The sequence below is a fragment of the Equus caballus genome, chromosome 2, assembly GCF_041296265.1.
Source record: "Equus caballus isolate H_3958 breed thoroughbred chromosome 2, TB-T2T, whole genome shotgun sequence".
NCBI classification, from domain to species: domain Eukaryota; kingdom Metazoa; phylum Chordata; class Mammalia; order Perissodactyla; family Equidae; genus Equus; species Equus caballus.
The window spans coordinates 35,705,805-35,719,222 of record NC_091685.1 but is presented as its reverse complement, the minus strand read 5'-3'; the positions used below and the strand labels follow the sequence as shown (position 1 = coordinate 35,719,222).

Below are 13,418 nucleotides of genomic sequence, written 5' to 3'. Positions count from 1 at the left end.
GTGGGCGGCCAGCAGCTGCAGTGGATCTGCTTTGGGACAGGGTGTGGTGAGGCTTAGGGAGGGCAGACGGAGGGAGCGGCTCCCTGCCACAGAGCATCTCTACACAAGACTGGCCAAGAGACAGCTTAGCACCCACCCACTGCCCACCCTCCCCCACCCCCTCCATGGGCTGCTGGAGATGGAACTGGGTACAGACCCATTGCCAGTCTAGGTAAACAGAGCAACGGCCTGATGCAGCCACCTGGCAGAACTAGGGCAGCTGGGAATTCTCCATGGAATGCCATAGAAAGAACACCAGGTCAAGAGTGAGAGAGCTGGGTTCTGAGCCCAGTTCTGTCCCTGGCTGTGCTGGTCTTTCTGGGCCGCAGCTTGCCAATCTCCTGGGTCCCTGCCAGGGGTGAGATCCCATGCTCTGAACTCCCCCATCTAACCTCACCCCCAGCCCACTCCAAGGACGACAGTACTTCTCTGCTCCTAGGAGACCTGAGTTCCAGCCTGGCCTGAGGCTCAATGGGGTGTGTGTGCATGTGTGTGTGTGTGTGTGTGTGTGTGTTGGTGAGAAGATAACACCTAGACAAAAGTCCCAAACCCCATTCCTCAGGCTTGGGGAGGAAAGGTGTCAGGCCCGCCAAAAAGGTGAAAACATGCCAGGCGGAAACAACCAGTTCCTCACCCATTCCTCACTGGATCCAAGAACGTGGCTATTCTTGGAAGAAAGGACAAAACATATTGCACCTCCGTGGGCTCCTGGGGGCGGGCAGCCGTAATTTGGGAAGTTTCACAACACTGATGCCCCTAATCCTTCTAAGGGCAGTAATAGGTGGCAAGGCCAGCACTCTTGGGCCACACCCTGCCTGCTCTGCTCCACGAAGGCATCGCTTCTCACGGGAGGTGCCTCCCTCCATCGCTGGGTGGGAGGGGGTTGGTCTCAGGAATGGGATTAGGTGGAGGGAATCAGATGGAGCTTGGCTTCCGGAGGGCAGAGGTGCTGGGTCAGCTGGGGAGGGTTATGAAGCTGAGGGCAGCAAGCGAGTTGTGAGTGAGGGGGGGAGCCTGGGGGGAGGAGAGGGGAGGGAGACGGGGAGGAGGGGGAGGGGGCCCGGGAGGGGGTGAGCTCTCCTTCTCTCTGCAATAAATCGGCTTAGCGGACGAGGGCCGAACAGCCCAGAAAGGATTAAAGAAAAGTCTGTATAATACAGCGGAGAGCGCGGCAACGGGAGGGCGGGGAGAGGGGGAGGGACGGAAGGGAGGGCGCGGGGAGGGGGTGCTCGCGCCGCCGAGAGAGGCGAGCGCGAGGCAGAGAGAGCGCGATTCGGCTCCAAACTCCGGCGCTGCAGCCTCTTCGACTCCGGGCCGCGGTGGGCGCCGCGCGCAGCCTGGGAGTCGGGGAGCTGGGAGCCGCGGCGCGACCGGAGGACTCCCCGAGCGCGAGGGTCGCGGCGCCCCGCAAAGCCCGAGCCGAGTCGAGCCCGGCGACCCGGCCGCGGCGGCATGGGGGCGCCCCCGCGGCGCCCCACGCTGCCCACCACCGTCGCGGCCGGCGGCCGGAGGCAGGAGCGCGCCTGAGCCCATGGCGAGGGGACCCGCCGCCCGCGCTCCCTCTGCCACCGCCGCCGCCGCCCCGCCACCGCCGCCAGCTCCCGGGCACCATGCGAGCCGCCCCGAGCCTCCGCGGCTGCGTCTGCCTGCTGCTCGCCGCGATCCTGGACCTGGCGCGCGGTGAGTGCGCGGGCGCCGGGCCGGAGCCCCAGCTGGGGACGCGCGCGAGGGCGGGCCGCGGGGAAGGGCGCGGGTCGGGGTCGCTCTTGAGAGGCTCGGGGTCCCAGCACCGCTCCTGGCCTGGGGGCCTGTGGAGCCGGTCGGCTTGGCGAGGGAGGGAGCGTGTCTCCGGAGGAGAGAGCGCTCGTGGGTCTGTGCCAGGGTGTGTGTGTGCGTGTGTGTGTGTGTAGGAGCGTGTGTCTTTGTTGCGTCTATGTCTGAGGGTGTCCGGGGAGGAGCTGTGTGGAGAGGGTGCAGGAGTGTATTTAGAGATGTGAGTGTGTGTGATGGTGTGTGAGCGAGCGAGTGTCTGGAGGGGTGTTTGAGTGTCTGTCAGTTACACGGAGAAGGTGTGTGTGTGAGAAAGAGTGACTGGTTGGGGGTGTGAGCGGGTGCCAGCTGCTAGGTGAGGACGTGAAGTGTGTGAGCTCGTGTCATTGCATGTGTGAGCGTGTTAAAGGGCGGGGAGCATGTGAGGTGTGGCGTTTCACGCGTGTCCCAAGTATGCGGGTCTCTCTAGGGGTGTGTGACAGCTGATGGCTGTATTTCTGTGGCGGGGGGGAGTGTGTGTGCATAGGAGGTGAGAATGTGACACTTGGGCAGGAGTGTGTGTATCTAGGATGTGTGAAGATTCAGGCGCGTGAGGTTGTGTCGCTTCGTGGGTCGGGAGTATGTGTGCATGCGATGGAGTGTGTGGTTCTAGTGTGGAGGGAGGTATGAATGCGACCGGGGGCTGAGGAGGTGTGAGCAGCGGTGTGTGTGTGTCCCGCGTGGACTTGGTCCCAGGCTGGGCTGAGCCAGCTGGAAGGGGGTTGAAGCTGAGCGGGGTCTCCAGAGCGAGCGACCGGTGGCTGCGCAGCTCCAGAGTCTGGGGTTCGCAGCCCCTTCGGTGCCTCCCGCCGGGCGCCGCCTGGTGGGTCTTAAGTGATGCCAGTAGTCGAACCTGGCGACCCCGGCACCTTTTGGGCAGTGAGCCGACGCGTTGGCTATGAGCCTGGCGGCAGGGAGGCGGGACCAGCGAAGAGCCGCGGGCGCGGAGACTAGAGGGTCCGTGTCATCGATTCCCCCCTAAGCCTAGTGCCAAACCTGGGTGCCGAGGACCAGCCCGGCGGGAGCCACAGCCTGGTTCAACCGCGGAGGGAGAGAGAGACGCGGGGTGCCAAAAAGTAGCCACTGAGACCAGTAAAGTGTCAGTCCATACCCCAACAGCGTGATGGGGGCGGGATAGGTGGGGGGTCAGTGCTGTCCTCTGCCATATGCCTTGTCCTACTGGGAGGGCCCTAGCCAGGTTCTGAGAGTGCCTGCCGGGAAGGGGTGCCCCGCCTAAAATAACCCCACCGCCTTCTACCCGGAGGTCCTTGGAGAGCGCTGGGTCTGCGGATGGGCGAAGCTGCAGAATTGGAGCCTGAATGGTGGTCCTGCTGGCAGAGAGGGGGGAGGGATTGGAGTAGCCCAGAGGGAATGCCAACCCCGTACTTTGTCCCCCTTCCCTTGGAGCAAGAGTCTTTCAAAGTGGATTAAAATCTCCCCCCAACTTTGGGATGAGTGCTCCCTCCCTTGGATGCCTCTAGAGGGAAAGGTTATGGGGTGGGGGTGGGGGGCAGGTCCGGGTTCCGGCGCTACCGAGAGTGCGCTGGGCTTTGTTGAAAACCACCGGAGCACTCACCTGGACACTGCAGGGAGCTGGGGTGTGCGCTGGGGACGGGAGGGGAGCATCCTTTCTCCCCAGAATACACAGAACAGAGAGACACCACAGGGGTGGGGACGGCGACTGATGGGAAAGACGTTGGTGGGAAACCCCGCTCCGTCCAGACCCCACCCTGCGAGCTCTCCCCAGACCCTGCGAGCAGCCTTCTCCGGGCTGCCGAACCGCAGAGAGCTGACCCGGCGTCCTGGCGCCTCCGCTGCCCTCGGCCGCCTCTGCAGCTGCGGGAGGCGGGGGCTCGGGCGCCGGGGAGAGCGCGTCTGGGTCGGGGAAGCCGGCGTGGCCTCTGAGCGCCGCTGCCCCGGGCGAAGGAGGAGCGCCGACCGGGATCGCAGACAGGAAACTTTCCAAGCCCGGGGCGCGGGCGGGGGTCCCGGGCCGCCAGGGAGCCCTCTCTCCTCCGCAGAGGAGCCGAGCTTGCACGAGGGTGGGGTCCCTCCTTCCCGGTTCCCCTTCACGCCCACGAGGGGGCGGGGGCACGAGAAGGGTCCGTGCGAGATGCAAGAGGCCGGCTTGCCGGAGGAGGGCGCCCTTCCTGGATGTGACGGGAACCATGCACCTGGCAGTTGGCTTCGCCGGGCCATCTGCCAGGCGCTGCCTCGGAGGCGGGGAGGGTAGAATCCAGGGCAAGCATTCAGAAACGTTCCTGCCCAGTGGGGGGCGATGGCGGTCACTACTAGATAGGGACACGGCCAGTGCGCCCTCGCCCGTGCTGCCCCTATGGGTCGCAGAGCAAAGGGGCTCAACTTTGGAGAGGTGTGTCCGCGCACTGGAAGAGGGGAGTCCTGCCCCTGGCTCCCCACTCCCCAGTATCTGACTCTCCAGGGGAGACACTCACGTTTCTTGGGTCTCCCAGATCACCCAGGAATTTACCTGGCCCGGGCGCTTCTGGGGAGGAAGTCCTGCATTTGTGCCTGTGTAGTGGCGGGGCAGACAGAGGGCACCGGGGATTGGGGGGGAGGGCGGGGGAGGAGAGTGGTTCTTGGATCTGCCTCTTTCCCCCTGGGAAATTCTCCGCGAAGATTAGGGAGTGGGCACGCCCAGTTAGGGCGAGTCAAAGGCCCCAGCGAGAGCCTGGCCGCTTCTCTCTTCTCAGCCGCGTGTCAGCTGGTGGGAGGGATGGCGGGGCTGGCTCGGCTGGGCACGGAGACTGCGGGGGCTGTGCGCGCGCGAGCTGGTGTGGAGACTCTATATATTCATCCCCCTTCCCCACCCCCACCTCACGCCTGGACCCAGCACGGTTCCTTCTCAGCCCCAGGCAGGAGATTTAAGGACCCAGCCCCGCGCAGGCTGCTCCGCCCGGGCCCCAGCCGCCCCGCCCCCAGCCATAAGCTCCGCCCCCTTCCCTCCCCGGATGCAAACTGGCTTCCCCTCCCCCAGACGTTTTACTAGTTTTTGCTTTTTAAGTGCAGAAAATGTTAGAGCTGGAAGCGACCTCCGAGATCACTTACTTCAGTGGTTCTGAAACTTCTATTTTTTAGCAGGAGAACCCTTTTAGAGTGGGAACTGATGATCACCCCCCTAAAACTCTAATGCCTTGGGCAAGATGGTAGACGCAAGAGGAGAGCTGCCTGGTCGATACGGGGTCCTTCCACACAAGTCTCCTTAAGCAATTGAGATTGCTCCTTTCCTAATATCACAGCTGGGCTTTCGTTTCCTCAATAGCCACGATTATATGGATCAGCTGCAGTGTGTGAAGCTCGCGCTAGCTGCTGCGAAGACCTCACGCAGGCTGCAAGATGGGTTTAAGCTCCTCTTGTCACAGATTAGGAAACTGAGGCTCAGGGTTTTAAGACTTGTTAGTGACTGGAGTTAGGGCTCCTTCCAGCTCCTGCCTGGTCCAGCCTCAGGCTCCCTCTTTCCTTCCAATGTTCCCTCTCTCAGGCTCCCCAGAATTCCTTTGTGGGGGCAAGGTACCAGTGATGCCTTAGATTGGCCAGCTACCCTGACTTTGCAGAACATCTGTCACACACACTTGAACTTCACTGCAGTTGCAGGAGGGGCCCGGGGGCGGGGGAGGGAGATGGAGGAGTTTAAGTGACCTACTCCGGTTTCTGGGTTACAGCGGTCATGCCTCCAAAGGCAGAGGCCCAACAAAGAGGAGGCTGGTTAGTTCTGTTAACTGGGTGCCCTAGGGTCTGTGTAGGCGTCTCACCTGGCTTACCACCCAGTGCCCCTCTGCTATATCCCCAGGTCACTTGAAATTCACTTATGCGTGATTTTATGCAAACACCCAACAAGTGTTTATTGTATACTGACTATGTGCCAGGCATGGTGCTAAGCACTGGGGACGGGGCCCTGAGCGTGGGAAGGGAGTCCCTGCCCTTATGGTGTTTACAGCTTAGTGGAGAATGGATTCTTCACTTAGAGAGAGGGAGGGGCTCTATCTCTGGCACTAACTGAGCTCTCACTGTATGCCAAGCACTGTGCCATGTGCTTTGTTGTTCTTGTCTCATTTAATCCTTACAGCCACCCTGAGAGGTAAAATTAGCCCTATTTTGCAGATAAGGAAACCAAGGTTCAGAGAGGCTAAGTGACTTGTCCAAGGTCACCCAGTCAGTAGGTGGTGAGCAGAGATTCAGACCCAGGACCATCTGACTCTTTCCTTCCGCTCTGCTGTCTCCTAGTGAGAAGGGACCTTGGTCACATCCCCAGCTCCAGCCATAAGGACAGTGGCAGTGTATCCACTCCCGGGTCTGGGTGTTTTACTGCTTCCCAAACCCTCATTGAGATAGGATTATCCAGTGGGTCCATCTGCACAGATGGGAGAGGAGTGTCCCTGAATGCCCTCATCATCATTGAGAGGATGAGTGGGCGTCTGTTGTGGGCAGGGCACATCTGAAAAGAGAAAGACCTATGACGGTGACCCTCATCGCAGTGGGGTGAGAGGTTGGGCACATTCCCGAAAAGATGAGTGACAATCCAGGGGAAATGTGTTGATAACCTGCTAGATGCCAAATGAACTGATCTCCCCTTCAGGAAGTTCTTGGGGGAGGAGTGGTTACTTGGGGCATTAAGGGGATGCTTCAGAGGGAAGGGAGAATTTGAGCTGGACCTTGAAGTAAAGAGAGGACGTTCATAAGCCGAGCTCTAGGGAGGGAAACGTACCAGGAGGGAAACCTGCATGAGCAGAGAGCTGGAGGCAGGACGCAGCATGGTGGGACCAGCTCACCTCCAGGTTATCTCCCCAGAGTCTAGTTGAGGACTGGGAGAAGGAAGAGTGATGTTCCTGGTAGCCACCATGTACTGCACACCTACTAGATGTTCTTGCTGCGTTAGATGCTCTCCACAGTCTGCAAGGCGTATCGTTAGCCAGGTTTTGCAGATGAGGACGAGAGGCCCAGGATCTTTCTCTCTCTTCCTTCCTTCTTTTCTCTTCTTTCTTAAATAATGAACGAGGCTCAGGATCTTCTAAGTGGAAGAACTGGGGGTTTCAAATCCCGGTCTGATGCAATCTCGAGACACTGCTGCTCCCAGAGGAGAGGAGAAACTGTTTATTTTTTCATCACTGGAAGGAGGAATGCAGCAGCCTCTACCATTTGCAAGAGGATGCAAAATCTTCACTTAAACGATAAATGTCAGTGGTGGTGAACTACATGATTTCTCTTCCTGAGAGCCCTCTGTCAGTAGAATAAAGTTCCTGGGGAGGACCTGGGGGCTGGGATTCTAGAAGCCACCTGCACCCTTTCAGTGGAGTCCAGTAGCCAAGGGGCCCGTGACCACCAAGGCCTGCTGGCCGAGATTCCATAGACGGAGCAAATAAATACAACATGCATGGAGCAGGAGGTGTGCAGAGCAGCAGCCCAAAGGAGGAGGAAAGGACATTGGGACACCCAGGAAAGGAATCCACCAGCCATGCCTACATCTCCTGGCAACACACCAGCTTTGCTTTGGGGAATTATGCACACTCTCCACCTGCATGCCGTCTTGGTAGGTGGCACAATCGGGTGAGGCACCCCCAGATGAGCCGTCAGACACACTTTCCCTGGAATCTGAATATTGAGCGGAGGAAGCTGGAGAACCTCTGGAAAGTTCCCCGTGCTGGTGGGGGCCCCAAGAAACTGTACTTTGCTGGTTTCCCGGACCTAGTAATGATGGGACCTGTCTCCCAGGGTGCTGAGCAGGGAGCGAGTCCTTACACACAGTGCTCTTAGCTCAGTCCTTTGGGCACTGATGGCTGTTACCAGGATTAACCGTGCTTCCGCCAGACCTGCTGTAGCTCCAGCGGCGTGGGTGCCCCAGATGCCTGGGGCTTCAGCTTGTCCTTGCGTTCTGTGCAATTCCCCATAAGCTCCCACCAGTTACGTTTTTTGGCTCGAGTTGTCCAGAGTCAGTTTGTGCTGTTTGCAAGAAAAGGACCCCACCTCATTCCCTCCCCAGGGGTGATGAGCCTTAGCCTTGCTGGTCAGCCACGCTTGGCAACACCTGGAGGATGGTTCATGGCCTGCTGGCTGGGGGTGACCGATTTCCCTGCTTGCTCCCCATCTTTCCCTGGAGGCCCAAGGTGTTGTCCCCCCCAGATTGAGTGCAGTCCAAGACCCAAATGGTTTGTTTCTGAGAAAAGCAGGGGTGGAGCCAGCCTCACCGTGACCCTCCCACCCCCAGCCCTAGTCGACTAGAAGCTCCGTGAAGGCAAGGGGCCCCATCTTGTTCTGCTCACTATTGAAACTTCCTCACAGAGCACACAGTGAGTGCTCAATAAAGGTTGGCTGTTGCGATGAATAAGCCACCTTTGGCCTTTAGACGTGTGCACCCTGGTTTAGAAGAGGGCTGGGTACAGGCCTTTCTGTTTTTTTGAGGAAGATTAGCCCTGAGCTAGAGCTAACATGCTGCCAATCCTCCTCTTTTTGCTGAGGAAGACTGGCCCTGAGCTCACATCGTGCCCATCTTCCTCTACTTTCTACGTGGGACTCCTGCCACAGCATGGCGTGCCAAGTGGTGCCATGTCCGCACCTGGGATCTGAACCGGTGAACCCCTGGCCGCCGAAGCAGAATGTGCATACTTAACTGCTGCGCCACCGGGCCGGCCCCAGGGTACATGCCTTTCTACAGAACCGTGTGTGACAAGGCTTCTTGTGCATGGAGCTTAGGCCGGATTCACAAGTGAACTGCCTGTTCAGAAAGTTCTGCCCCTGGAACCACATCTGTCTTTCTGAAGACTCTCAGGTCCTCAAAGTGGTGGAGACTGTGACTCCCCCCATCCTGACTCCCGAGCTGCCAGTAGGACTTGAGAGTTGACAAAATGCTTCCATACCCATCGCTCCACTTAGTCCTCGTCAGACATGAAGATGGTTACTCTTGTGCCCATTAAAGAGACCAGGGAAACTGAGGCTCAGGGAGATGAAAAAGTAGTGGCAGGAAGTGGTTGGACTGGAAGCTGGGCTTGGTGGCTGCACACCCAGCCTTCCTTCCCTCCCCCACTCACTGCACTGCTTCCGTCAGCCCCCAGGGGTCCGAATGAGACAGGTCAGTGCCCTTTGACCAATAAGGACACTTTGACCAATAAGCAGGCGCTGTGGGCTGGGTGCTGTTGCAGCCACTTTGCAGATACGGCCTCCTCCATCCTCCACTGCCCTCCTCCATCCTCCACTGCCGTCCAGATGGGTGTGACATCCTCTGTCCCCAGGCGAGCATGCTGATGTGCCCATGGCCGTCTCTCCACCCCACAGACTTGGCCTGCTGAGGTTTCTGGCCTTAGCTTCCCCTCCACCCTGACTTCTGCCCTTTCTTGGCTCAGAGAGCAGGCAGGCATCTGTCCTCAGCCAGCACTGCCCCCGGCTCCTTCAACCTCCCTCCAAGTCTTTTCTGTTGCCCGCTTCCTGCCCTCTACACTGCCTCCCCCTCGCGCCACCCCTGCTGACCCAGGTGTCCCCTAAGAGTGCTGGCAGTGGCACTTTGAGCAACACTGTTGAAACGACCCTCCTCTGGGGCTGGAGATGGTCGTGGGTTGGTCTCCCTACTGGACAGAGGGCTCTTGAGGGTGGGATCCCTGCCCCTCCAGCCCTTGCGTGGGCCCTGGCTCTGAGCAAATCCTGAAGATGTGTTTGTTGAATGAATGAATGATGTCTCCTCTGAACCTGAGTGGTTTGGTCCAGACACTAGGCCTGGGCCTGTTTCCTGGTCCAGCTCAGTCACCTCCGGAAGTCCTTTCTGGTGTGAGGGTGTGTTCATGGTCCAGCTCTGCCCACCATCACTCATGTTGGCATCGTGACTGGCATCTGGGGGATGAGCCAACAGGAGAAGTTGGTGGGAAGACCAGAGGGCTTCCTGTTCCTTCTGGGTTCTCCTCAGGATGGGGTGGGGGGGGAGGGTGCTGCCCTTGATTGGTGATGGGTGAGGAGATTTGGGGAAGAAAGGAAGGAAGGAAAAAAGCATGCACTGAGCAGCTACTGTGTGCCAAGCCCTGTGGCAGCCATGTTCACACACGATGTCATATTAACTCCCCCCAGAGACTCCCATTTTGCAGATGAGGAATGAGGCTTAGAGACGTCGTGTGATTTGCCGAAGGTCCCACTGCTAGTGAGGGGCGAGCTGCATTCACACCCAGGCCTTGATCGTGCTTCTCTTTCCAACTCTGAGTTTACAGCTTGAAACTGATCAGTGGGAGTATTCACACCACAGAAATCAGCTAACACTACAGATCGGGGCTCCCCCACCCCGGAGCTGGTTGTCACTCTTACCAGCACAGCACTGGGCATGGCCTTCCTTCCTCCATCACCGTCTCTGTGGAGCAGCCACCTGGTGTTAATGTACTTTGGTTTCCATCTGAACTGGGTTCGAGTCGCAGCAGGGCCGCTTCCTAGCAGAGTATCCTTGGGCAAGTCACTGCCTCTCTGAGTCACAGTTTCCTTGTCTTTTGAAAATGGACGGTGTTGTGGGGATAAATGAGATAATACATGATGCACCTGGTGTGTAATCAGGCCTCAGTCCTTGACCCTCCCTTGCTCCTGAACCCCGCGGTAGGCTCAGCCGGCCCTGGAGTCTCTGGGCGAGGCAGAGTGGGCTCCCGCTTTCTGCTCCCTGCCCTGGAAGCTGACTTCGGGGCCCAGTCAGGGGATCCAGGCTCATTCTGGACTGGCACAGACCCCGCCTTAAGGAATTTCAGGCTGTTGGCTGCCCCACACAGCATGAATGCATTTGAGAACAATAAAAGATCACGTGTAATAAATGCCTACACAGGGACTCCAGCATAAATCCTTGGGGATGACAGGGAGTGGCCCAGGAAGGCGCTGACGGATTGAAGCCATCTTGATCTTGACACGTAAGGAGGAAATCCCAGGCAGGGGGAACGGCAGGTGCAAAGGCCTGGAGGAGGGACTCAGAATCCTGCCTGGCTGTGCGAGAGCTGGGAGGCAGGGAGGCAGCTGGCCTCACCTGACTCTAAAGCACTCGCGGAGAAGCTGGGAATGAGGCTGGAGCTGTTGGCAGAGCCCCGTGTGCCAGGGCGAGGGGTCTGGAGTTGAGCCCGGGGGCCGTGGGGAGCAGTTGAAGAGAGAGGAGTGGTGTTCCCAGAGCAGTGCCCTGGGAAGATTAATTTGGCTTTTCTGGGCCACCTGAAGCTGGAAACTCTTTGGAACCTCCAGCGGGTTATAAATGATTGCTCTGGGGTGCCCAACGAGACAACGGCCTCCAGGAAGACATGCCGTTATCCGGAGTCTGCCGCCTGTCCCAGAGTGTCCAGACCCGGCAAGGAGGGGAAGCCAGGCTCCTGCAAGGCCCTGCCGAGATCGCCTGGCCTGCAATGGGGCTTCTCCAGCCGGTGCATATACATGGACCTGAACCAAGAGCGATGGGAGTAGCTTGTCCTGGGGAGAAGCTTCTAGTTCCCCAGGGGGCATGGGCTCTAGGGTGTGACCAGGGTTTGGATCCCATCTCCACTGCTTATCCAGCACGTGAACTCAGGTACCCTCTTTGTTACTTTCAGCCTCGATTTCTCCAGCTGAACTGGCAGCTCGTCATGGTGGTCTCGCAGGGTGGGGGCTGCTGGGAAGAGTAGGGGCCCTCCTGCACGGTGCCTGGCACACAGTTGGTGCGTGAAAAGTGGCTGCCACTGCTGTAATGATGTTTGGCTTCCTGCCCTGTGGTGGAATCTCCCCACGTGAAGGGGAAGAAGTGTTTACAAGTTCCGATGCCCAGGAGGAAGGGATACCAGGCAGGTTCCCGGCATTGAGCACTAAGCGAGTCCTCAGGCATGGAGTTACAGAGCGTCAGGGCCAGACGGGAGCTGAGCCATCATCTGCATTGTCTCCTCTCCCCATTTTAAAGCTGAGAACACTGAGGCCGGGGAGAGGACAGACTCTTCTGTCGGTGCACACGCTGTGCATGACGTGGGGCCCGGCCTTCTCCTTCAAGGCCCTGGGGGCCAGCCCAGGGCACATCAGGCAGACCCACCATGATGAGAGCCTTGCATGGGGGAGCATCAGGGTCCCCCAGACTTGGGCGGGGATCTTGGTGGGCTGCAGTGGGGAGTGACCCCCCAGACTCGTAAATCGCAGGAACGACTTGGGAGTCGCCAGGGAGCGAGGCAGCTGAGCCATTGGGCTTTTTTGTCCCTTTGCCAAGCTGTTCCCTTTGCCCTTTTGTTTCTTTCTGCAGAGGCACTCTCGCTCCTCCGATGGGGTTGTTTGTCACCAGTCCAGTCATTGGCGCCTCCATTATCTCCCAGCACCGCCCCTCCCTCCCCTCTCCTTAAGGCTGCCCCAGAGGAAGGCGTCCATCATGGCTGCCCTGGCATCATGCTGGGCAGGGCGGGGGCTGGGGCAGGCGTGGCGCGGATGCACTCGCGGGGCGATGACAGGGGCTGGCACGGCCAGAGGGTGGATGGCATCCGCTCCAGAGCTGGAGCTCACTGCCCAAGCTGCAGGTTTTTGTCAAGTGGGTATTCAGGCCACACGATAACCCAAGGCCAGGGGCCTGGTTCTACAGAAGCAGGTGATAAGTTGTTAATTGTCACCCGGCACCTGATGTCCCCGGCAGGGAGTGAGGTGGGGGCGGCAAAGGCACCCACATCACAAAGACTTCTTTGTTGGCTTGGGTGGCAGAGAAATGGGCCAAGCTCCTCTTGGAGGCGAAGAGACAAAGAGGCCAAGAGGCAGCATCAGAAGGTGGATTCTAAGACCTGTCGCTGCCTGAGGAGCCCGCTGGGAGGGGAAAGGCAAGCCCCAGGGGGAGAGATTCAGTTACCCAAAAGGCACGAGTTTGTGCTTCCCAGGGCAGTGTGACTCCCAGAGAGAGCCCTTTCTTGTTGCAGGAAGCAGCATAGTTCATTCATTCATTCATTCAGTCATTCACTGACTCGTTCATTGGTGCAGCGAATATTAATTGAATGCGTCCTGGGCGTCAGCACCGTGCTGTTTTAGAAATCCGGCAGAGAACGAACAGGCAGGTTCTTGCTCTCATGGGGCTTCCACCCCAGGGCTGTGCTGTTCCATCCAGGCCGTGTTTGATGACTGACATTTACATGACAACTAAACAAAGCGCTCAGCTTTTATTCAACCGAATTAAACAAAATCCAGTTCCTCAGTCAAACCAGCCGGGTCTGGGGCAATGTTTCTTGTTAGGTGGGGCCTGCCCACTGGCAAAATAACAAGGAATCATGAAGAGGCGGGTCTTCCCCTGTTCCTTTCTCGTCTTGTCCTTCCAGTTGTGCCAAGGAGAACGCCTCAGGCTGGTGACGTCATGTTTTTCACACCCTCCACTGCCCGCTAATCCGCCTTTCCAGCAAGTACATCAGGCATCAAGCCTTCAGCGAGCCAGAGGGAGCAAGACTTTTAATAGCAGTGATCTGTTTTCGTTGTAATTCTTTTTCAGTCGCCCTCTGTTTAAGGCAAGTGAGACTGGTGTGCCATTTGGGGCAGTGATTTAAATTCTCTCTTTCTTTAAAAATGGCTTATTTAAGTAAAAAATGAGTCGAGTTAAAGAAAAATGTTAAGTACAGAGGAGAGCAGGTGGCACG

General features: G+C 58.3%; 1 protein-coding gene across 10 annotated transcripts in view; it reads left to right on the top strand.

Annotated features, from left to right (window-relative positions):
• The first annotated feature begins 937 nt into the window (after positions 1-937).
• IGSF21 (immunoglobin superfamily member 21) overlaps positions 938-13,418 on the top strand; it is a 242,185-nt gene continuing 229,704 nt past the window's right edge. For 2 of the 10 annotated variants that reach the window (XM_070252282.1, XM_070252317.1), the window contains exon 1: positions 938-1,035. Coding sequence is in view for 8 of the 10 variants with exons in the window: in XM_070252290.1 (XP_070108391.1) it covers positions 1,650-1,719 (70 nt within the window). In the remaining 2 variants the exon portion in view is untranslated. Of the gene's footprint in view, positions 1,036-1,261; positions 1,720-13,418 lie in introns of those variants that run through there. The other 8 variants (XM_070252280.1, XM_070252277.1, XM_070252290.1 and 5 more) reach the window with 7 other exon arrangements.